Below are 26,426 nucleotides of genomic sequence, written 5' to 3' on the forward strand. Positions count from 1 at the left end.
AGTAGGTGCTATAGAAAGAATCTGAATAAAGCTCTTCCTGCAAAATGCTCCTGAACTTGCCAACATGTAGCATCATTAAACCCACTAAAAATAATATGTCCTCAGGCCTGGTATGAGCAATTGCTTCATAATTAGGGTCTCAGGAAAGGAGCTGGGGTTTATACTAAGACAGTTTTTTAAAAAATAAGGTTTACCAGATGAACAGGTTTCTGAACTTCACAGGTCAAATATTGGAATCCATTCCTGCTCACATGGGAGGGATTTTCCATACACTGAACTCTTTCTAAAAGCAGAATGCAGTGCCATAAAAGCATTGCAGAGTTACCTTAAAACTTATGCACAAGAATTCCCTGCTTAGGAGTTAATTTAAAAAATGGAGAGATGGAAGCTAAGAGAACCAAACACTAAGGGAGAAACTGGAGGAGATTCTTTGGTCATTTGCAGACAGTCGTATTCTCAAATCCTATCTTGAATGTTTAAACCCTTTAAAAAAACAGGGTTTTTTTAATAGTATCCCAGAGATTTTGGGAATCTGTAAATACTATTGTATCCAACATGTAGAACAGATTTCTAGCAAAAACCCCCCACAGAATTAAGTATTTTAAGCTGGCAGATACTGTTCAGCTTCAAAGGTGTACAATTCATCTGTTTTTCAAAGCTTTGCTGTGAACTCTGGACTGGAAGGATGTATAGAATCCTTCACACTGCAAACAGAATCAGGTTTTAATTTGGAGTCACACAGCATCGAGAAAGCAAACAGGTTTAAAAAATGTCAGTATTTACTATTTTTCTTACAGAGACAGAAATTAAGATCTAGAAGCTACCTCAGGATCAAGCATACTCATTAAAGGCTTTTCTGACCTTACAGTACCTCCAGAGGAAGAGAACACACTCTTCACCTCTCAGTGGAATAACCTTTCTCGTTTCTCTCCAGTATGTTTTCTTGACATTTCTTTCTTCAGAATCTATATTTTAGATTAAATTACTTGTTTAAGTCCATTTACCATAAGCTGCCCAAAATACTTCATGGTTGCTCTTTCTCCTCAGTGATTAATAACATCCCTGACCTGCTTGCCAAAATATGCACACCAAGGTGTGGGATTTTTTTATTAAACAGTATCTTGCAATTGTGCTGGCAAACTGTATCTTAGCACTAGCAGCCAGTACACTGATGCAATCTTTTTCCTGGTTTAGAGGGCTTTATGAGAGCAGGAACTGCTCTGTAGAGCAGTTTCAAAGGCATAGCGTGACTTACGCATGAGAACGATAACAGCTCACCTAAGAGCTGTCTTCTAAGCGTTTACAAACTAAGCCTTTCTAATTTTTGGCCATCGTGGACCACATAAACATGGTTTTCAGCCATTTCTCGGGAAAAACGTGCTGATGGAAGGGCACTTTTTTATCAGGTGACAGTCTGAGCAAAGGTACAGACATTAGGGTCCTGCACTAGTAAATGGGCAAATAAACCAGGTTTCCAGATTTCAGAATACATCATGCCCTGGAAGTTCATTTTTTCTTTTCAGTGATTATAGGAGAGTGTAGATGAGTAGCTTAGGGCAGAAAACAGATGAAAGAAAAGCCTACTGGGAGATGCTAATAACTTCAAAGGTTACTTATAGAGTTATACTTGCAATATCTTAATCTTAAGGCTGAACTTTGCTGTGCCCCTTTAGAGGGAAGGCATTTCAGCTACCATGAAAAAAATATATATAGCTGGGATACTATGCAGTTCAGTCTTGCAGATGGAACGAAATATGGATAAACAGAATAATGAAAATTTTGGGAAGGCATAGTCTTTACTGCAGTACCTGAGAACTTTTCCCAGCTTCCACTTCCAGGTACCTTTGCATCCCAAATCTTGTCTTAATGCTGGGATGAGACTTAAGGAATCATCTCTTTATAGAGATATCTTTATATAGATATATGCTCCCATGCAAGTGCAGAATAAGTGTGCAGGAAGCTAAGAAGTGCTCCAGAAAGTCCAGGCTGTAGAGTACATATGGAACCTATTCTGACTAAGAGACAGCTGGGAACATACTCTGACTTTGCTCTCTGAGTAACAATTCCCAGATCTTCACAAAAAAAAAAAAAAAAAAAAAAAGAGCTAGAAGTCATCAATTTTTTTGTTAATGTAATCACAGAAATCACTAAAACTTTATATTCTCCATCAGATGATGTTCTCTGGATTTGTCTCTAAGAATAGAAAGAAAACTGACACATGGAATGTAGAAAGCTTTTCCACTAGTTCATCTGTCCATCTAGATCTGTCATCTGTCCAGTCAGCACCAACTCAAGTTTTCTCTTTACTAATTTCATTGATTTTTGTTGTATTGGCACTGGAATAACTCCCATCATCATTGCTGTCTCTCAATAGGGTCCATTAGAATACTTCACTGATTAATTCAAAGCTTGACTTTCCATGACTTTTGCAAATGGATATGATAATCTTTGTCCAAAGAACTGTGTATTACTCACTCCAATTGAAACAGTCAGTAACATGTGGGACTGACTGTAAGAAGCAATGCAGTATTCAAGGGTCCTTGACATCGATACTGAATCTCTTCACATTTAGCTAAGAAAAATACTAAAAGCATGTCATTGACTAAGAAAACTGAGGTGGTAATTTTACTGACAATCATCAGAGAAAAATAAAGAAAGGCTGACATTCTGGTAGACACTTATTTGCTGGGAGATCACCAGGGAAACTGCAGAGTTGCAGCTCCAAACAATGGAACTCTGTGGCTCAACTGACTAGTAAAGTTATGTGTAATAAAATATACAGGAAAAAAATTAAAAATTCCTTCTCTTCTCTTCTCTTCTCTTCTCTTCTCTTCTCTTCTCTTCTCTTCTCTTCTCTTCTCTTCTCTTCTCTTCTCTTCTCTTCTCTTCTCTTCTCTTCTCTTCTCTTCTCTTCTCTTCTCTTCTCTTCTCTTCTCTTCTCTTCTCTTCTCTTCTCTTCTCTTCTCTTCTCTTCTCTTCTCTTCTCTTCTCTTCTCTTCTCTTCTCTTCTCTTCTCTTCTCTTCTCTTCTCTTCTCTTCTCTTCTCTTCTCTTCTCTTCTCTTCCCTTTTCTCCATGGGAATATAGGTCACAAATGAGAAAAAAAGAAAACATTTCATTATTGCCAATGGAGGGGAAATAGTAATAATAACTTAAAAATTTCCATTAATTTTTCCCTAGGAAGTTTAAATACTACGTCATGAGAGGTACAGAAAGTGTGGATAATTTCCAGCTTTAATTTTTCCACTGTAGCTTGTGTAGCATCTTTTTTTCCTGGAATTTTAAGATAGAGGGCAAAAGGGCAAAAAACAGTGGCTTCAGTATAGCTTCAATCTGAATAGCAGAGAAGACAAAAAACATTTGAACATTTGAAATTTCAGATAATTATCAATACAGCTGATAGACATATTGAATACGGGGCTTTCTATATAGTTAGAGTCTGGATTACAGTAGAAACTTCCATACCTAATGTATTATAATGGTCTATGTTTGTACTAAGCGTGGGTACTTGAAGAAGTACAAGAAGCCCCATGAGCCACTTAGGAAGTAGTAGTACTCAGCCATGTGACAGAGTTCCTAACATTTTCATTTTGATACCTAAAATACAAGGATTGTGTTCTTTATGATTGTATTTGCTGGAGCATCTATTAAAATCCCCACTATCTGCAGTATTGTTTGATTTTTCTTTAAGGAAACGTGCAAAATTGTTTTTATTTGAGTAAGATCTTCTGGTCAATAAGTTCCACAGGCTTCCCTCTTTTATAATCCATAAGGATACTAATGTTATTTTCTCCTCTTGCCCTTCCACCCTGCACTGCTGTGAAGAGCCCACCCCTGTCTCCTCAAGGACCTTCCACAGGCACTGGGAGCTACTATCAGGTCCTGCTCTGGCCTGACCAAGCCCAGCTCCCCAAGCCTCTCCTCATAGGGCAGATGCTTCAGCTCCCATCATCTTGGTCACCCCCCAGTGACCTGGATCCAGTTTATCAATCTCTGTCTTGTACTGAGGGACATAAAAAGTGTCACAGCATCTAGCTGTGGGCTAATGAGTGCTGATTAGTGGTGATAATGACTTCCCTTAATCTCTGTTCAAACAGCCCAGGCTGCCATGGCCATCTTTACTCATGGCACTCGTGGTTGGGCCATGTTCCCAGCGTATTTCCTGCAGAGCTGCTTCTTATGGCCATTGTTTCCAGACTGTATCAATTCCAGGGAAATTCCTTCCCCGGGACAAGACTTTGAATTTATCCTTGTTGAAATTCCTCAGTTTCCTGCCGGTTCATCTTGCCTGCTTGTATCCCTCAGGATGGCAGCGCTGCCACAGAAAATTTGGTGGGTCCCTCCAGTTTGGTGTCAACTGTAGGCTTGATGGTAGTGCAGATGTTATCAGGAAAATTTGCATAGATTTTGTCAGAACAGGCAGATTCAGTGACTCCATAAAATTCTCTGCAGGGACAAAAGTCACACCCAAACCAGAGAAGTTTATTTTCTCAGTGAGGAACGCAAAGAGCATTAAACTGTGACTAACGAAGCCAGTACCCATTTCCCTGCTGCTTATTTCTATTTTTTGTACTCTCATGCTCTTTAAGAGGAAATTGATATCACTGCAACTGCTGGGTTTTATTATTTCAGTATTATAAAATGAAATTTTGTAGAATATCCCCCAGCAGTAGGAAGACTTTCAGGCTATTGGTAGATTGCTTGTAAGTGCTAAGAAACAGTTTAGTAATAAGCTTCTCTTCAGTTAAATATAGCATATACATTTTATATACTGTGGCTGCAAACAGGGCGTCGAGGATAGAGAAGCTGTTTAATATTCCAAGTCTTTCTGCCAACTTGAAATTACAGCAGTGTTGAACACATACTTACCTATGGTGAAATAAATATTTCTGGTGATTAAAAATAACAGAAACATGTGAGACCATAAGAGGCATTTTGTGCATCTGGAAACTCAATTGAAATGGAAGAAATATCTGTTATTTTATAAAGGGAGAAAGGAGATTTTTTTTTTTTCTCCCCTGTGAGAAAAAAAGAAAATCTTTTCTTTCTGTATATATGTATGTATGAGGAAGATGCTGAAGGATGAATAGTTTTGGCTTGAGAAGGGCTCCATCAGAAGTTAATTTTATCTCACCAGGACAGCCAAGTAAAACTAAAGTCACTAATGCAATCTTAATTAAGGCCTTTTATTTATAGATGACAATTTGAGATAGAGACAGTCACACTGAAGGTAATCCAATTTTTTATTTCCAGTTTATTTATTTATTTTGCAAAAAAGCGTTGAACAGTTTGTAGAAACAGTGGCATCAATTATTTTAGGGTGATTGGATTCTAAACCTTATAACCCATAGGAGTGAGATAAATTGATACCTATGCATCCCTCTGAGTATTCAAGAGGTGGAAACAGTAGTACATGTACTACTGTCCTGTACTTCCTCCCTTTGGAGGAAGGTGAAGGATCTGCAAGAGACATGCTGTTAAGGGTAGATTTTCTTCTTTAATTAGGACAGCAGTTTTTGAATTTTCAGGCCCATTCTTTTGTCCATGAGTCCGTTTAAATCATAAGCAAAGAGCCCTTTTTGGAAAGAGTATAATTCAAGCCATTAAATGAGTACTAAACCACACAGGCTTGCTTATTGGTCTTACATTAAAAAAAAAATGTTATAACTACTTCCCTGTAACAGTTGTAATACAAATTATCTATTAGGCTTTTACAGGAAACCTGCTGAGAAAGACTGGACTAAAACAAGAGCCAATTCTCCCTCCTGCTCTTTGTTTTAGTGGTTTTAATATTTATGGTAGCTGTATGTGGCAGGTCTGTGTGGTGGGTCTTTGGTAGCAAGGAAGAGCCCATAGGGGGAGATGCTGTGAGAAGCTGCTGGAAGCTCCCCCAGCTCCAAAATCCTCCCCCACTTTTGGTCGAGGCTGGAGCATCAGGAACAGTGGATGGGACACTACGATTACCATAGGTAAGGAGGGAAAAAGGAAAGTGATATAAGACCTGCAAGACAGAGGAGGAGGTGAGAGCAGTACCAGAGAGATCCCCAGGTCAGTGAGGAAGGATGGGAAGAGGTGCCCAGATGAGGTTCCCCTATAGCCTGTGGTGAGGTGGCAACTGCCCCATGCAACCCATGGAAGAGCAGCCTGTGAAGGACCACAGTGGAGCAGATGTGGGTCTGCATCTAGGGGAGGTGACTGTTCCCAAGCAGCTGTGACTGTGGCAGTCCAGGCTGGAGCAGTCTGTTCTTGAGGGACTGCACCTCGCAGGAGGGACCATGTTAGAGGGGTTCATGAAGAACCCTCTGCTGTGGGATGGACCCTGCATTGGAGCAGGGAAAAGTGTGAGGAATCCTCCCACTGAGGAGGAAGGAACACCAGGAATCATGTGTGGGGAACTGACCATAACAGCATTTCAGCATTCATCCCCCTGTGCTGATGGGGGGGGAGGAGGTGGAGGAATCAGGAACAAAGTAGTTTGGACCCGGGTACAAGGGAGGGGTGGAGTAAGGTATTTAAGCTCTGCTTTTGTTTATTCATTGCCCTGATCTGATTTGATTACTGATAAAGTAAATTGATTTTTTTTCCCCAAGTCAAGTGTGTTTTGCCCATCACCATAGCTGGTGAGTGAAACCTTCCTGCGAACTTTTAGGTGTATTTTCTCCTCCCTCCTTCCTCACAGTGACGGGAAGGGTTAAGCTCCCCCCTGTGTTTGTAAGCCTGTGAAATGAAGAGTGACACCAGTTTCTTCATTATTTCTGGAAGTTCCTATCTTCAGGTGGTGATTTGGCTGGCAATATCAGCTTGCAGATCAGAAAGCCATCTCCTGGGCTGCATCAAAAGAAGTATGGCCAGCACATCAAAGGAGGTGATTCCCTGCTCTTGTGATACTGTGTCCAGCTTTGGGGTACCCAGTGAAAGAAAGATGTGGAAATGTTAGAGCAGGTTCACAGAGGGCCACAAAAATGGTAGCGGGCTAGAACACTCCTGTGGAGACAGGCTGAGAGAGTTGGCTTTGTTCAGCCTGGAGAAGAGAAGCCTTTCAATGCAGCCTTTCAATGTATAAAGGGGGCTTATAAAAAAGGTAGAGAGAGATTTTACCAAGACACGTAGTGACAGGATAAGGGGCAACAGTTTTTAACTGAAAGAAGTTATGTTTAGACTAGTTATAAGGATAATTTTTTTTACCAATGATGGTGGTGAGATACTGGACTAGGGAGCCCAAAATTGTGATTGCCCAATCACTGGATGTGTTCAAGGTCAGATTGGATACAGCTCTGACCAGCCTTATCTAGTGAATGGTGTCTATGTTCTTCACCAGCCATTGCAATGTAATTGCCTATCCATTTGTTGAAAAGACAACTTCTTAAACAGCAGTATTGATTACTCTTATTCTTTTTTCTTTTCTGTATAAAAGTATTATTAGGAACTTCCAAAGGGGCGAGGGAGCTCTAAGAGCTGTATCAGCTCTCATCTCATGAGAAACCCTCAGCTTCTTCTCTATATCCTGCACAATCAGAAGAAAAGGCTAAGCAGCCAAATTTGGGGAAAGGGCTTGGATCAGTTTCTGTAAATTTGATGTCAGAAAGTATTTGCTCATACTGCTGTTCTAGGTTCATGCTTTGTACCCATTTACATGTACTGCTTACTTTTTGAGATACTATTTCTAGTTCTATTAATCAGGACTGGAAATTCATCTGAGAAGTTCCAGGTCTAGTAATATTAGTAGAATCCCTGTAGAGAGAAAGTTCAGCTGTATTTGTTCCCTGAATAATTTACTTGGTCAGTGCATGCTTTCTTCTCACCCTTGTTTTTCTAAAGCCTCTTCTGGCCCTGTCTCAAGGGCAGAGTGAAAACCAAATTAATTACGTAGCAGAACCCAAACTCATCCTTTAGGGCTGCTTCTTTGTGAGCATGTGTTAAGAGACTGTGCACAGAGAATGTTCCAGATGTGTGGACAAATAGACTGCAAAACAAAATGCTGTCAATAAAGCTGCAGAACTTGAGGGCTTCAATGTTGCCTTTCTCCAGAGCCAGAGGGCTTCTGTAATTTCTTTTCCTCCCTCTTTTACCTGAGAGACAGCTTTCTTCAAGGAAATCAGGGATCAGAGGGAGAGAAGGCCTGTTTGAAGAGACCTGAGGGATCAGTCTGCTGAACTTGGTGCCTGAAGGCAGGGAATTCAGTCAGGTAGCCTGCATTGTAGAAAGAGGCAACAATCCTTATTTGAAAATAACAGCGGTGCAGTGAAAGGCTGTACCAATAGAATCTATTTGTAAATTCTCCCTATACCAGGTAGAGCTGCTAATGAGAAGCTCCAGGCTATTAAGTGTTTTTTAATAAGGTTTTGCTTATTCTAATTCTCTTCCTGATTAACTTTTCTAGCAGAGCAAATAATAATTATGAATTGTAATCATGTAGCACTATGAAACTGGAACTAGCAGCAAACTGAGCCAGGATAGTAATAAACAAAGCAGCAAGTAATTTCTCATTTAGGAAGACAGAGTTTTCTGTATTAGTGCCATGGCAAAATGTTGTCATGTCTCAGATGATGGCTTATACTGCTCATGAACTACTATGTGATCCTCTGTCAGGTGTCGACTGCACCTGTTTGCAAACTCAGGTAATTATGCTCCAATTTCTAATTGCTTATGTTATGGATGTTTTGCTCACATGTTTTTAAGCAATACTATTTGATTGCAGATAACTAATGGTAGGGATCTCTTCTCATTAGTGTGCTCTAACATTTGATTTCTCTGGTTGTTGCAGGTGGAAACAATAGGCGATGCGTACTGCGTTGCAGCAGGGCTCCATAAGAAAAGTCTTAGCCATGCTAAAGCTATTGCCCTGATGGCACTGAAGATGATGGAGCTTTCAGAGGAGGTTCTCACTCCAGATGGGAGCCCTATTAAGGTAACACCTTTGCTCTTTGTTCTCAGCTAGTCAATGGTACCTCGGCCTGAATAATTTCACCGTGTTTTTTCAGTAGATACCTGTTTATTGCTAGGAGAATTTACAATTTAATCAATACATCACAGCCTTTTTTATCGATATGTATTTCACTGGTGCCCATCAACAATCTTTTAAGCTATACCTTACTTTAGAAAGCCCAGTACAACAAGCTGTAATCTTATCATATGCCTTGAATGCCTTTTTGTGGCTGGAGGGCATTAGATGCACTCCCAGAGCCCTCTTCTAATTGATTTTAGTGTGAGAGGAGGACAGTTCACATTATCCTGGACTGTCCCATGCTACAAGTTAAAGCACAGTATGTGATGGTGGTTAGGAAATTAACTTCAGTAGTAGGCTCCTGATCTGAACTTCTGCACTAGTACAGAGGCACTTGAAGAGTTCTGCAGCTCCAAGGGGCCACATGGCTCTTTTCTAAATAGCTGGTAGCCTGTATAAAAGAAGAATGTGAAGACTGTCGTCTCTTTCTCAGGATTAAGGCTCTTTCGTCCACACAATTACAATTCCTTCTCCTGGAATGGTGTAGGAGATACCAGGACACAGAAAACCACATCCTTTTGTAAAATTTTACATTTTCACTGCTTTTCTGCTCCACATGCTCATATACCAACCCTCTAGATGCTGGCATTTAGAATCGATGATAGTTAATTAACAATTATTTAAAAGATGAGGATTCAGTAGAAGAAAAAACAACATGGATGTATATATATGTGCCTTTCTTTTTTGAGGGTCAGATTATACGTTTGTTTTATTATGTGTACTCACTCCTGTTTCTGGTTAAATTTTCCTTCCCATAATTCAATTCTTTTTCTTTTTTTCCTTTCCTTTCAAAGAAAATGCGAGGATTAAATAGCACAATTAATCAACACAGTTCAAAACCTATAAAAAAAGCCATATGTAGCTGAATGAGAAAGCTGAACAGAGTTCCCATGGGATAATTTACATCATGGTTGAAATGTGTTTTGTAAATTCCAGTTCCTCATGTCTGTTAAAAAAAACAGGATGCATTAAAAATGTTTCTTTTTTATTTCAAAAATTGAAATAACTGTTTTGAAGGTTTAACCCCTGGCAGAAAAGTGGTAAAATTTTAAAAAATATGTACAGCCATGTTGCTGTGATGCTCCTTGAGCAATAAAATTATATACTTCTGAGTTCCAACTCATCTTTATCCTCTAGTTAGGTCCTACCTTGAACTTTATTGGTGGTGAATCAAAAAAGACTTAATTCATAGAAATCATTCTGCCTAGAAAGAAGAGTGTGCATGCAAGGCAGCCAGGCCATAAAATATGCCAATACAATATTCAAATGAAAATGTATTTTCTGGATAAAATATTTTTATTTTTAGGTAGTGCTGCTGCAATTCTTTTAACTCTTAAAATAAAATGTTTATTTAATCACTGAAACATGTGTCCATATTCAAAGAATAACTTTCTGAAGAAGTATCTTGAACTGTGGATCTTGAAGAAGGTTTTAAAACTTCATGTGGACATTCATTGAATACAGAATAAGCATTAAAATGCTATTGCTGTCCAAAGATACCAGAAGGGACATGGTTTTCTGTTTTGAAGTAGAACTGTTTCAAATGTATTAATTTAATCCTTTTATAATAGATTTTCTAGATTGCTTGATGTTCTCTCCATTTTTCCAGTCACTATAGCTGACTAATACATTCTAGCTATGCTGTCACACTCAGGGAAAGCTGTCTCAGATTTCAGATCCTCTGAATCTTTTCACTTTCTTTTGCATGATTGCTGCAATTGTAGGGAAATTTTGAAAGTGTATGTTTTACTCTGAGAGTCACAGTTTGTGACTGTTTTCATTGTCATTGTTTTTCAGAAAATTCTTCATTGTTTCAGTGGCTTCATAAGAAAACCTATAAAAGAAAGACTATAAAGAGGGAGAAATACTTGCATAGGGTAGGAATAGCCATGTATTTTCAAAAAATGTGGTAATAAACCTCCTTTAGAATGCAGAAGGAAAAATCAGTTCATCATACTTAAACTGAAAACAGGGGGAGGTGTTGAGTAGCTCCTGAGTGGCAATTAGTTGTCCTGTCTTCAGTTTTATGTATGATAGTTTTTAGGACAACAGGGATGGTCATATCAACTAATCTCAGTTCTTGGTTACAAAAGCTGTGGAATGTTGTTGTTACCTTTGTACCTCACCTGGTTAATTGTGTTTTTTAAAAAAATTATCTTTCCTACAGGCATCTTGATTTGATTTTAAATATATTAAGGTTAGAATTCCCATGAAAGTCTACCCTGTAAAGCTACTGAAATAAGGACTTTTGGAGAAGTCTGCTTCCATTTGTCCTACTTAAGGTGTCTACTCTAGTATGAGATGAATCACACCCTAAAAATGTGTCTTTTCTCAGTTTTTGGTTAGGGAAGTCTATGGACTTAGCCTAAATATGGGTGTCTGCACTGTAAGCTTCTACACTCTGTCAGATGAATCCTCCTACAAATGGCAAAGAACGCATAGGGTTTTTTAGTGGCTGTGTCAATGATCCTCACACTTAAACTGCATTATTGCTAAATTGAGTTTGCATGACTTTACCTTCCAGCCAATGTTAAATTGCATGGAGTAATCCTTATTTCTGTCAGCTCCCAGTTTTTCACTTGAAGAACAATGAAGGTGCCCTCTGTTCCCTGGATTCCTGTTAACAAATGCTGCATGTGGACAACTATGTCTTAAACACAGGGGAAGCTGAGACTGGATAATAGGAAAAAGCAGTCAAGCACTGAAACAGGGAAGTGATCATGGGCCCAAGCTAGTGGGTGTTCAAGCATTTGGACAATGCTCTTAGTTCTCTGGTTTAGGTTTTGGATTGCCTTTTGTGGACACAGGAGTTGGACTCTTAATCTACGTGGCTCTCTTACCACTCAGGGTATGCTATGGGTCTATAATTTACCTGAAGTTTAAGAAACTCCTAGGTATGTGTAACAGTTACTATGGATGCTGCTCAGATGCAGCTCAGAACCATTAATAGGAGTCTTACTGTGTGACACATTTTACAGTTAAGCCTTGCCATTAAAATATCTAAATATTTGTTAACATTAGTTACAAAGTACATAATGTGAGCTGTAAGACATTTATAAGTGGCCTGACTCCTAAACAGTGAATTAAGTTGTATTATAATATGGTTACTTTGAGCTGGTCCTGTTGATATGGATGGCAAAGCAAGTGCAGTATTTGAACTATATTTTGTCCTTAATTCTTATCTGTGATCTGTGAAGCACAAGTCATGTTTCCTGAGTGCCTGTCAAGTGTCCTGAATGTAGAATGCTGATGTAGCTTTTGTTATCTTGTATTGAAAAACCTACATCAGTATTTGGATATTTGAAAAGAACTTGAAAGCAGAGGGCAGTTTTCCTCGCACACAACTTTTGATGCCTTTGACAGCTTTTGTGAATTGTGAATAAATTCCAAATTTATTCTTAAGAATAGTTTATTAGCTATTTTGAAAAAGTAAGACAATTACCCCCCTAAGTGTGAAACAATTTTTCAAAATGTAATTCCCCAAAATAGGGGACCTTCTGGTCTCAGAACTAAACACCAGTATTCTGTTCCACACCCCCTCCCCCCCCAAACAAAACCCTGTCTGATAAGCCCTGATTAAATAGGAATAAATTATTCTCAGCCATTTTATATAACACATAAGACCACAGTTATTTGAAGCTTGATTTCTGTTAGGACTATCAATTGCAGCACAGTTAATATTTTCTGCTTGTGTTGTCTAGCAAGAAGAAAACATGCTAAGTCTCTGTGGTGTTTGCCAGGGTTTTGTTTTCCATAGCTGTATGTCTTGTTTAAGTTTTCTGCGGTCATTATTGGAATCTACAAATTCCTAGGTTACTCCCCAGGTTTGTGGGATGTGACAGAATGCACATTGAAGAGCCTGATTCATCTCACTTTTTGTAGTGCTTACATTGTTCATCTCTGTGATTGCTGCAGATATCTTCTTGAATGACACTTAGAGTCCCAGAGAGAGACTCAGAAAATTAGGGAGATAAATTCAATGAACGGAGGAAAAAATACTGTATCATTTAAGTGAGAATTTAGGGTAAGAATTTTACCTATAAGGTGCATTAGCAGACAGTCAAATGAAGTTCGTTATCTGACTACACAGTGACCATTTGAAATTCTTCATTGTAGTGATCACAGAAATACCTTGTTTGGACAGACATGGACACTTAATGAAAAATATGCCCCTTAGAGCACTTGTTTTGATGCCAGTAAATACTGATGTACCTCAGGATGGTGACAAGAAGAATGTTCCTCTGAGCTGGACTTCATAGCAAACTGATGAGAGGAGCTCCACACTCAGGCATTTGACACTTCTAGCAGAGCCAAGGGCAGCAGAAATTCATAACCAAAGCCTGCACACCTTATACCTCCATGAATGGCCTGTGAGTTGCAGGGCAGTGAGAAAATACTGTTCCCCAGAGAGAGGGAGCTGCATTGTCACAGCCTCCACAAAACCTATCATCAGTGTTGTAGCACAGTCTTCTCTTTTCACAATATTTGTAACAGAAAATGGTCTGATCATTCTCCTGTGACTAATGGAGAAGGCTTCAGGTCCCTGTGTAATTTCTTTTTTAAACTCAGTTTTCTTTGAGGCAAAATCCCCTTGCTTTAGCATGAGCTAAGTCCAAGAAAGACATGGCTAAGACACTGCATGTAGAATTGGATATACATTTATATCTTTTCAACAAAACAAAGAAGCACTCGTTTGATTCAGGTGCTGTATGACTAGTTATACACAGTGCTCTATGACTGTAGTTTGAAACTATTGGTTTAAAATTGCTTCCTAAATGTAGTGTTACTTGAAGTTAGGTTACGCTTCATCTTTTACTACTTTTTTAAAAATTATTTTAGATACAGTGGAAGTACATTAATTTTAGTAGCTACAGATAATGCTGTAAAAAGAATTCTCCAAAGCATCGACCTTTAAAGATAAAGGTTGCAATGCAGAACCCATTTGATGTATTAAAACCCATAGGATACTATCAGTGTCATCTCTTTTTATCAGGATTCAAATCTTGCTTAATTAATTAATTTGTGGTGTATATTCCAAAGAAACAGAAAGGTTTTTTGGTTTATTATTAAAAGGGCTGCTCTGATAGGGCATACCTAGTTTTGACTAATGAGATTTCCCAAGGGATTATTCTCTAAGATTATCTGCTTATTTTTATAGTGTATGAAGGTGGTTCTAACATGGTTGTTAAGAGATACAGAGCTGGGAGCCCACAAAGTAAACGATTTACATGAAGCTATTGACACTAACTACAATTATGTAGATCTGTTGTGGACAAGTATTCCTGCCTAAATCATAAAGACTGGACCCTACCACAGTAATACAAAACATGTTTTAAAATACATTACTAAAAAGCAGAAAAATTTAATGTATCTTTCAAACAATTATGTTACAGTAACATAAAAAACAGGCCTATAAACAGTGTAATCACTAACTGAAGAAAATACATACCCTTACCCTTCCTTTTGCTCACCTGCTGATTACTGATTCATGAAATATTCTAAATAGAATAGTGCAGAGAATTTCTAATGGATATGGGCTTTGATTTGGCTAGTTCACACTAAGGTGGGGTAAATGGAACCTTTTACTTTCAAGGCAAGTAGTCTGCTTCTCTGCTCAGTTGTCCTTAATTATCAAGATATAGTACTTGATGCACTTCAAGCTTCTAACTTTCAAATATACATTGCCAAACAGACTTGATTACTGGATTTATAAGCTTCACTCAGTCTAGTCTGGTATTGGCAGTATCAGCACAAGAGCCTGTCTATCTTCATCTATCAGCTTGAGAAAGAAGACATCATTTCGTGTGAAGGGTGGGATAATCTCATCTAATTTCACACACTGACAACAGCTAGTTGTCACCCTTAGGGTGAGGCTCTGAGGAGTCTTGAACCCGCGGTCTCGACATTGCAGTATTGTGTGCTAGCCAGCTGCACCACTCAAGCCTCACCCTGTGGGCAATGAGCGCTAGTGGCACAATGAAGGTAGTGCAGTGCTGAGAGAAGCAACTGACCTCTCTGCAGGTGTGCTCAGGAATGAGCTGAGCCTGTGCTTCAAGACTTAGCTTTTATTGGCCCCCTGGTCCTGCTCATGTGCAGTGGGGGCCCACCCTAATTAGGCACAGGTGGGCTTAACACAAGATCATGCCACTCCCTGGAAATTAGTGGCACCTGGTTGCCTCATTTCACTACAACCCTGGAGAGCCAAGCAGGGAGAAACCCCATGAAGTTCAATAAGGGCAAGTGTAGAGTATGCCATCTGAGGAAGAGCAACCCCATGCCTCAATACAGGTTATGGGGTGACCTAATGGAAAGCAGCTCTGGGGAAAAAGACCTGGGACTCAAGGTGGACAACAGACTCATCATGTGCCAACAGTGTGCCCTCACAGCCAAGAGGGATAATGCCATCCTGGAATGCATTAAGAAATGTGTGTCAAGCAGGTTGAGAGAAGTTCTCCTCCCCCTATCCTCTGCTCTGGTGATGCTTCACCTGGAGTACTCTGTGCAGTTCTGGGTTCCCTAGTTCAAGAAGGACAAGAAACTATTAGACAGAGTCCAGCACAAGGCTACTTAGATAATTAAGCCACTGGAGCATCTGCTTTGTGAGGAACACCTAAGAGAGCTTGGGCTGTCTAGCTTAGAGAAAAGTAGGCTGAGGGGGCACCTCATCAATGTTTATACAAAGGTGTCAGGAAGAATGGGCCAGACTCTTCTCTGTGGTGTCCAGTGCCAGAACAAGGCATAATGGCCTAAAACTGACATACAGGAGATTAATCTGGAGTATGAGAAAATATTTCTTTACTCTGAGGGTAACAGAGCACTGCAGTAAATTTACCGGGGAGGTTGTGAAGTCTACATCCCTGGAGACGTCCCAAACCTTTCTGGACTTGTTCCAGTGTAGTCTGCTCTAATGGATCCTGCTCTATCAGGGGGGTTGGACTAGGTGATCCTCAGAGGTCCCATCCAACCCCTGAGATTTGGTGATTCTGTGTGATTCATTTCTGTAGTGTGCCTAAGCTGTGTGTTTGTACAGACATTCACCTGCCTTAGTTTTGGTTTGCGTTACCTATTTAAATTCCTGTGGTCATGATGACTGGAACAATGAAAGCCTGAGTTTGATAAACCCCTAACCTCTACTTGCCAAATGGTGAATTTTAATAAGCATAACCTTCACCTCATGATTAAGGGCACCAAGAGACAGGCTGGATTGATGGGCCAAGGCCAATTGTATGAGGTTCAATGAGGCCAAGTGCTGGGTCCTGCATTGTGTTCACAAAAGTCCGAGGACCCACTACAAGCTTGGGGAGGAATTGCTGCAAAGCTGCCTAGCAGAAAAGGTCCTGAGGGTGCTGGTGGACAATCAGAGGGTGCTGCATCATGAGGCAGCAGTGTGCCCAGGTGGCCAAGAAAGCCAACAGCATCTTGGCCTGTCTCAGGAGTAGCATGGCCAGCAGGAGAAGGGAATTGATTGCCCCTCTGTACTCAGCTCTGGTGAGGCTGCAGCTCAGTCCTGCGTTCAGTTCTGGGCCCCTCACTACAAGGAGGGCATTGAGGTGCTGGAATGTGTCCAGAGGAGAGTTACACCAAGCTGGTGAGGGGCATAGAGAACAAATCCTGATGAATGGCAGAGGGAACTGGGCATGTTTAGTTTGGAGGCGGCCGAGTGGAGACCACATTGCCCTCTACAAGTACCTGAAACCTACAACTGTAGGGAGGTGGGTGTTGGCCTCTTCATGACCAGAGGAAACGATCTGAAGTTGCAGCAGGGGAGGTTTAGATCAGATATCAGGAAGAATTTCTTTACTGAAAGAGTGGTCGGGCACTGGAACAGCCTGCCCAGGGAGGTGGTTGAGTCGCCATCTCTGGGGGTATATAAGAAATGTGTAGATGTGGTACTTCAGGGCATGATCTAGTGGATTGTAGGGGTTTGGGGTGTTTTTGTGGCTTTGGTTTGGTTTTGTGTGTGTGTATGGTTTGACTCAGTGATCTCAGAGGTCCTTTCCAACCCTGACTATTTTGTGATTCTGTGCACTGGAATGGCTCAAGTCCACAGCGAGAGTGACACACATTTCCAAGTAATATGGAAATAGGCAATGAATTTTAGTGTGCATAGCTTCTTCTGTTGGTTCATTTAGTATTCCCTTATTCACTACAATAATATGGTACTTGGGTCCAGAACACAATAGAGTGGAAGTGCCAACATTTGCTTGAATTTCTGTTTGTTTTTTTTCAGTTTCTAAATGAAGTGACCACTCCCAAACATGCAAAGACTGAGCGTAGTTCAGTGAGTGTTGTCTCTGTAATCCTTTTCAGTGTTTCTTCACTTGCTTTTAATTTAGATCTCTGAGTGTCAGCTTTATAACAATTTAGTGGTCTTCACCAAATGTGCATCTTTACGTAAGCAGTAAAAGGTTGTCTGTTTTCTTTTAAATTGTGCAAGGCTGACTGCTGATGCAGGCATCCTCATCAGCTCTGTGTGAAAAGCTGCTGCATTACTGCAATGCTCCTTGCTCCATCTGTGGTCTCCTAGCAACTTCGCCTCATACCTACTGTCTACATCAGACTCTGGAAGGTATATAATATCCTGTTTCAGCATGGGTAACTTCAAAATAGAAATTTCCTTGTCTTCAAAAGCAACTGTGACAAAAGTGAAAGAGTTATGTTATGAGACTTTTTTTAAATAAAAACAATCAATGAGCCAGTACAAGAGTCCCTAGTTTCACAGGCTTACCAACATGAGGGTAGCACATCTCTGCCGGGAACATTCAGAGCTGCACCTCTCAGGAGGAAGCTTGGTACTTTTACTTGAGAGCATACTGGGGAGATGCAGGCTCAAAGTCAGCTCTGGGGATGGTTCCCTGGATTGGAGTAGAGTTCATGATGCCATACCTCAGTTTGGCCCAGTGCCTTTGGGAATGCAAAATAAGAGGAATGGATCTGTATTGAAGCACATCTTTGCAGGGATCTGGAAAATTGCAATTTTTTTTGAGCTTACCCTAAGGGAAAATTCACTCTGCTCAGCCCTCTGTTTATTTTAACTCAAGTGCTTTATTTTTTTCTGATCTAATTATCAATTACTTTCAAGAAATAAACCCACATCTATTATTCAAAACTTGCATTCTTTGGAAGAAACTTTGTCATATGCAGTTAAATGTTACATGCACTGTGCAATAGTATTGCTGCATATGTATTGCAATAACAAGGGAAGTGGGGTTTAATATGACAAGAAGGTGTACAGCAATACTTTGTGGAAGATACCAGTCTTAAAAAGAGATTGATATTCTACTGAAGAAGGAAGTTCTGAAAGAGTTGATTGTTCTTTCAGGTCACACGCATTTTGTGTGCTAATCAAGTACTGAGGTAAAGCTGCAGTAGATTGTAAAGGCAGATTTTCAAAGCTGCCAGGGCTTGATCCTGCACAGGATAAGGCTCAGCATGATGTGCATGTGATCATGGGGCACAGAAGCATGATACCAAGATTGACAACCCAGTGTAAGTCTAACCTGAATTAATTTACTAGCCTGCTATGAGGATGTTCTGTTTCTGACTGCTGGGAGAAAGCTCTTTGCTCATCCTTCAGGTCTCTAAATATTAATGTGAAGATCCCTGAGAAGAGCTTTGGTCTTTGGACCTGGCCAATCTCCCCTCATGATATGCTTTCTCTGACGTTATCCTTCTGTGAGTAAGAACAAGCACCTTTCTATCTATACTTGTCTCCATGGCAAAGATAAAGCATACTTGTAGAAAAAAGGACAGGTACCCAGGGCACCCTCTGTACTTTTCCGCTGTTTAGTAGAGTGTAGTGACTACTACATGTTCACAACTCTTTGCGACTCACAGTATTTAGATGTAGAAATAAAAATGCCTCTATAATCATCATATGCCCTGTTCCTTAAGGTAGACAAAACCTTACTATGATGGCTGCATGTAGTTCATAACTTTGTCTTAGTGGTGGGCAGATAGTTTCATTTCCTTCTACAAGTGATATAAGTATGTGCACAGGGAAAACTAATGAGGCTTTCAAGATTTAAATTCCCACATGGGGTTTTTGGCTACAGGATGTGCAGCTGGATTGTAGGGTCAGGATGAAGGTCATGATGTGACATATCTCACTGTTCTGATTCTCACGGTTCACCAGCTGTTACAGTCAGAAATGCCTCCAAGTGATACTACAGATGTCTGGCTAGTAGTAAATCTGGCTGGAAATTTTCCATGGATAGAATGTTTTGGCTGGGAATACTGAATGATCAGAACTAAATCTTCCATAGAAATGTCTTGCCATATTTTTGTTGGTCAAATTTGCCAGATTTTGGCACATTTCTAATCAAAGAAAAACTCTCTCCAGAACAATAAATAAATTAGTTACTAGAACAATCACCTGGGGCAAAAAAGCTTTTAACAGAGTAAAGTGTGGAAGATATGTCCTTTCTGAAAAACAAAACAAACAAAATGAACACAACCTGCATTCTTGGTTATCTGGGATAGAATTTATCTTATGCTGCTGTTTTGCTCCTGGGCTTGGACTGGGTCACTTTCTGCAGCTGCCAAAACTTCACATTGTGGTTTTGGCTGTTCTAGTCAATACAGAACATGCTAAAGCCGAAATTTGCCATAATTATTGTCATTTTCAGAAAAAAAATTAAAAATTAAATGATAAAAAGAACAGCAACTCAACCCACTAGGTGAATAAATAATTAAATGTGTGGTGTACACAAGAATTTCAAAAGGCTGAAATTGTTACATCTTTACAAATGAAACAATGGATAAAAATCCTTAGAAAGTGAGGATTGTACAGTGATTTAGATTTCTATAAAAAAGACCAAAAAAATATCCATGAATATTTAAAGAATTGTGCTAGGAAAGCCAGGGTTTCTGATCAGTGGACTTTTCTTTTTTGTAAGTCCTAAATATGTGTTCTCTTCTTCTCTCGGTGTTTCTTTCTGGTATATAAAATTAAAAGTCAGGTTTCCACTCTCAGCTGCAAACCTATTTTTCTTATCTCCTGAGATGGAGAAAAGATGGAAAACATTACACAAAAGCTAAATAAGAGTAGTGATATGAGATAATACATAAACCTTCAAGGACTCACAGAAGATTAGCAGTAAGCAAGCACAGATTTTGCATAAAATTAGTGCTTTATTGGCTTTCATGCAACCGAGCCACATAAACATGAACAGAAAATGCTGATAGGCTTAAATTGCCACCTTGCTGAGTTAACGTGCACAGGTGATCCCAGAGGCCTCGTGAGTGTGATGTAGAGGGGAAATGCCTTGCTCTTTGCAGCTCAAGAGGTGGTTGCTACCTGGGCATCTGTGTTCCCAGCTGCTGTGATGCTGTCAGGCAGCTGCTGCCTTCTGCTGTATTGCTACAGCATCTGCCTCCTTTCAGTGACTGAGCTCTCTACATCTGCTTTTATGTCTGCCTACTTTAAAATGAAGGAAGCTTCTTTGCTAGTAATATTTCTTTATTATTGGTCTATAATTGGGCAAATTGTTTTTTTCTACATCAGGCAACATTTTTGTTTCAGTACATCACTGGTCACCCTTCATTTTCTGTCTGTCTTCAAGGGTCTAAGAAATGAAGTCCTCTAATGCAAATGTTTTATTCTATCTGGAGCCTCTGTGTGCCATAAACTGCAGTTTTAGCAGTGAATAGGGCAAATCTGCCTCCTCCTTTGATCTGACCTACCCCTAGCAGCAAGAGAGAGTCCTATGCTCCCAGGAGCAATCCAGTGTGCAAGAAGTAATAAATCTTCCTGGATAATCCAACTCGGGCATTGATGACAGTGCTGTCATAGCTCCCCTTTCTTTCACCCCAGTGCAGGCAGGGGAAAATGGGACTATTTCCATCTCCTCCTTCTCCTCTGTCCTTTGGCTCCTACTGCATGAATAATTTTGGATAAGGCCCACTGGAAATTTTTTTAAAAAATGAAGCTGAGCTACACTATTTTATACTGCATACTTTCTGTACACATTTAAAGGGCATTGAGCTCCTCTCCGTGGCCTATTAGTTATCCTGGCCCTTTGATATAATTTTAATGGGGAGATTATGTGCACTGCAGGAAGGAGCCCCCCCAACACAAAGATTTTCTGTGTTGCAAAGAAGAGCACCTCAGAAGGCCTGGTCATTTCTGACCTTGGATTGCAAGCAAAGCCTTGCACAGAATCCCAGAAGAGCTGCCTGTGGGTTGTCTCAAGGAGAACAGTGTCTTTCTCAGCCCCACCACACAAACCTCTAGGTATGGTAACCTTAGTGCAGATTGGGCTCCATACTCTCCCATCCAAAATTAATGGGATTTTTAGAAGGAGTTGCCAGCATCTCCTCTGCGAGACTGATAAAAGAAGGAATATTCATGAACAACAATTCTCTACTTTTCTTCCCCCATTCCCTCCAACATGCACACTTCTGAGAAGAAAAATCAAAGTCTGCAATTTTAAGCACCAGTAAAAAACCTATTGTATCACTGTTGTCACAGTCCTGTACTAAACACTGAGTCACTACACTGTGCTACACTTGAGGGAACAGTTCAGATGGGGGTGGGTGCTAGAGGATTATACTTGGTCTCTGTTTAAAGCTGACAAGTTCATCAACATTATTTAATGGTTTCAGAATAGTTGTCTTCCCTAAGGAAGAATGCATTTCCTGTCATAAATAAATCAATCCATAAACTAAGTGTTTACTGGTATTTCAGCTTCTTTTCATATGAGACATAGAATATTTTGGAAAAAATGCTAATATTTTAGAGGAACTCATGACAGCTTTTTCTATTCAAATACCCTCTCTAATTTAAACAAGGATAAAAGTCATTCAATGTAAGTAATCATCTTCAGAGACTTCATGTTGATTTTTTAATATTTTTTCTAAAATAAAGCAATCTCCATATTTTTGTATGTCTCATATTTAGGATTTGGTTTTCCTTTAATATTTTAAAAAGTGAAGAGAGGCAAAGGTACTGGTTTTGAAAGGAAAGGAAGGGAAAACAAAACACTGATAATCTGAGGATTAAAAAATTCTTTATCTTCTTCCCATCTTGTGGCCTATTTGATTAGGTCAATATGAAGAAAGGGTAAAAGGGTACAAACAAAAGTAGATTAAGATGTACTGGGTTTTTTCTCACTTGGGAAAACTTGGAAGGTCCCAAGTGATAGGTATCCTCAAGGAAGATCTGAATTCTGTCTGGGTTTGAAGGTTTGGTACAGGAAAAAGGGTCAACTGCAAGGAGAAAGATGGGAAGTGATGTATTTCTAAAATGCCACTTTCCCTTCCTGTAAAATCTCCACATCAGGAAACACAAGGCCTTGGGACACGTTTTTCCTAAAGTGAGCAAGATAATTCTTTGCACTTACTTAAATATCTTAAAATCTAAAATGACAAAAAGTGATTAAAACAAAACTTATCAAAAGTCATAGAACCACAGAACAGCCCAGGTTGGAAAGGAAGGTCAAAAGATCATCTGTTCCTGTTTTCCATGGGAAATGAGGTTATCTAGTACCCTGTCCAGTCACATCTTGAAAACCTCCAGTGATTTGAGCTCCACAGCATCTCTGGGGAAGTTGTTCCAGTGACTGATTGTTCTCACTGTAAAAACTCTCTTTCTTACGTCAAGGTGAAGCCTGTAATGAGATATTTCTGTAAACTTCTCCAGGAAGAAAACACCTACATCCTTCAGCCTTTCTTTATAGGGAAGGTTCTCCAGCCCTTTGATCATCTTTGTGGCCCTCTTTTGGAGCCTCTTCAGTCTTTCTCACATTGTGGGAGCCAGAGCTGGAGACAGTAATTCAGGCATAGCCTTATATCCTCTTTGTAGTATCTCCACGAGTGATGCTTTTGCAGATGCCCAGGATCTGATTTGCCTCTGTTACTGCAGGGTGTATTTCTGGTCCTCATGCAGGTTGTTGTCCACCAAGGATCCCAGACCCCTCTCAGCAAGACTGCTCCCCAGCCATGAAGGTCCTAGCTTGTACCAAGCCCTTTGCTTATTCTGTCTCAAGTAATGGTATGATAAATTGATATTGTTAAAATTGGATGTTGTTCTGGGAGACGTAACATGTCTTTTGCAAAAGAGTAAATTTGCAGTTGTCTGTGGAAGTAGTGACATCTCATATTAGTGTTAATGAAAGTGAGTAATTAAATCCCAATGTGCCTTTTAGAAAATGCATCTTTACTGTCATCTTTCTGTAGAAAAACTATTTTTCTTTCCATGACAGCTCACTTTGTAGTAGGTCCATTTGTGGTACATTTTGAAAATGGATGAAAAAAAGTAATAGCAACCTATACTAAAAGAAAAAAGGATCCTAAATAGGGATTTTTTTAAACTGCCATTCAGTTCTGAAGTTATTTTATAAAGGAACTAACTTCTGTTACTGCTTTACTACTGTTATTTTTGAAAGGTGGTTCTTTAGGAATCACTCTGTAGCCACAAGCAACATTTTGCAGAATTAGACTTACTGTTTCTGCTGTGAGCATTGATGTGATTTACTTGAAGGACTGTTACTAAATCATGCCTTAAAGTAGTCCTTTCTGATTTTTTACTAATACATGCCAGTGACATTGACAAATACTTAATATGAAATGACACAAATATTTCCCTGTTATTCCAGTAAGTGTTTCTGTATTTTTCTGAAAAACACTCTGTGATCTGAAGTTGTTCATATTTTCAGAAAATTAATGTTATTATTCAGATGTTATTTGACCAAAATTCCCATTTCTTTAATCATAAATGCCCCAGGATTTGTAGATAATGGAAGCATTTCAAACTTGTTTTTTTGGGTTCTGTTGTATCTTTGTGTATCTGGGAGTTGAGCTCAAGTTCTTTGACTGAAGTAGGAAATCTTTTGCATTTAGCTACCTTTGTCCAGCCTTTGACTTTCTGGAGGTGAAACTGCCATTTCTGACTATGAGTTTCTAGAAAGGGATTATATATAGGGTAAGACTGAACAGTTTCTTCTCTGTATTACAATTATATCTGTCTTCAAGATTTTGCTTTAAGTGGTACAACTCTACTGTCTTGGAAAACCAAAAGCGTGTGGAATGTTTCTGAGGTGCTAAAATCAACACAAGCTGTAACTGCTCAGCAGCTCTCTGGATTTCTTTTTCTATGTTTCTCTTCCATGGAATGACTTTTTTAAGGAATGGAGGGTTCTGAAGGTCTAATCCGACCTGTGAGAGCTTTTATTTATGGGATATGTGGATCCCTGAAGTATTAAGAAGGCTTAACAAAAGTAAATTTTAGTTAAGTAGCAGCTTTTTCTTCAACTTTGAATGCGTATAAGGAATCTACCATGGCTGTGTTGAGTTTCAAATTGAAGAACTTGCATCTACTAAACACTGAAGGACTTCAAACTTTTAAGCATTTAGCTAATGCTTGCCAGCCCTAAACTGGTCTATTTTTGACTCTGTAGAAAACTATAACTGTCTGGACCTCCTGAAATTATTATTAACAGCTGTTCACCTTAGAACATTATTTAATAGCCAATTCCATGTCCCAGACACAATTATATGTAAGCAGTAATACCAAAACCTGTGAATCATCAGAACAAACTGAAATAAATCCTTAGATATATAGAAATATTCCATATATATGTGTATGTGTGCATGTGTGTCTATATGCACACATAAATTTTTATGAAAGGCCCCTGGTCTGCATACATGAGTGATTTGTAACTTTACAGACTACTGTTATGACTAAAAGGAAGAACGATCACTGAATGTAATGTGTAATTTTGCAATATTCTAGAATAACAAAAATTTTTGCTTTTGCAATAACCACAGTTTCCAAATAAATTAAATTAAACTAGTAATTAAGTAAATAAATTAAATCCTGTGGAAGCCTAAGAAAACTTTATTTTCTGTAAATACATTGGTGGATTCTTAGCTTCTCTGCACTACAAAAACATGAATATGTCTCCTAAATTAATGACTGAGTTTTCCACTTTTCCTGTATAAACTCTCAAACATTAAGTAATTTAATTTCAATACATTTTAATTCTAACAAGTACAAGGTATTCCGCTCTCTAGGGTGAAGACGGTTTCAATATATCTGAGTCAAAACCACCAGTCTCCATTTCACTGGGCTCTCTGTGAATAAGAATTTACTGAAGCTGAATAAGCTGAAAATTAAAAGAATCTGATGTTGATTTCAAACTTAGTTTTTGTTTTTTTTTTAATTTTGTATGTGTTTACCACAAAAGCTCACATCTCTAAGAAAATTGTTTTATATTCAAATTTACTGTCTCTCTTTTCTTAAACTTTTGGGAAGAACAAAGCATGATTGCACTCTGTTTGCAACTTTCTGGAACCTTTTCTCTATTGTAACTGGAATAAAGTTTTCACAGGCTTCAGTGAGCCCTTCATTTATCTCCAGGAGAGCATCCCTGCACATGGGGCTCTGTCTGCAAGCACTCTGTTTGCTTTAAGGGGCACATGAAGGGTCATTTGGTCTGATACAGTACAGTTGTTCTCACGTTCTTACCTAATTTATTGCCCATTCCTAGTCACAAACCTCTGCAGCTAAAAGTCAACCTCTTTTTCTGAAGAAATGGCATGTTTAATATGTAGGATAACTCAGATTTAAAAAGAAAAAAAAGACAAAAAAAAAAAAAGCATTGTAAGAGGGTTCAAAAATTCTGACTTCTCTGACTGAGGTTATGGAATCTGGTTATGAGGTCATTTCAGTCTGGTTACCCTACAGAATTTTATGGTTGCTTGTGTACTGCCATTTCCTGCCCAATGAGCTTGTGAAATTGCTAATTATAAACATATTGAGGCAACTGTAACATCCTTCTTCTGTTCTCAGAGTTTTCATTATTTCTGAGCAATTGCTAAAGAATTTTTAGCCTTTTTGTTTTTCATGAGCTCTTCCTCAATTTTCGCCGTTTGTTTCTTTGTGTGTTTTGGTTACCTAAATTATGTGGTATTCTTACTCCCTGGACAGGGGAAAAAAACTTCTAATGGATGAGAATGAATGGCAAATAACTAAATAATAAAGCCTATTCTCATTCACACATGAAGACTATTGTTTACAGGAGATGAGTTTAATTTGCAAAAATCTGTTCCCCAGTGAACACAGTGTTTTTTGGTCTGATTGTTCATGACTAGAAAAAAATGAACAGCCAATTAGGCTCAGAATGATTGTTTGTAATCATATCTTTTGCAGATGAAAAGGAGAAAGATTATACTTGTAGCAGAACTTCCTCTGCAGTTATGTCTACACAAACTTAAGGAGCCACATTCTACAATCTGTGTACTACAAGACAGTGTGGAGTTTTCACTTTAGTCTTCAGTGAGGGTAACCATGGCATCCTGAATAGTTTTAATATAGAGCTCAACCTACCTTCACTTACAAATGTGAATTAGGTATATCATCTTCTTTCTTGTTTTGATAGTTCTGTAAGTAGAGCCATCTCAAATTTATTTTTCTCTTTTTT

General features: G+C 39.1%; 1 protein-coding gene across 1 annotated transcript in view; it reads left to right on the top strand.

The window, feature by feature from the left end:
- Positions 1-26,426, top strand: part of GUCY1A2 (guanylate cyclase 1 soluble subunit alpha 2) — a 139,710-nt gene that overhangs the window by 85,486 nt on the left and 27,798 nt on the right. Inside the window, exon 6 of the mRNA XM_030469462.1 lies at positions 8,764-8,907. Coding sequence (XP_030325322.1) covers positions 8,764-8,907 — 144 coding nt within the window. The remainder of the gene's footprint in view (positions 1-8,763; positions 8,908-26,426) is intronic.

This window comes from Calypte anna, chromosome 1 (assembly GCF_003957555.1).
Source record: "Calypte anna isolate BGI_N300 chromosome 1, bCalAnn1_v1.p, whole genome shotgun sequence".
Classification (NCBI taxonomy): domain Eukaryota; kingdom Metazoa; phylum Chordata; class Aves; order Apodiformes; family Trochilidae; genus Calypte; species Calypte anna.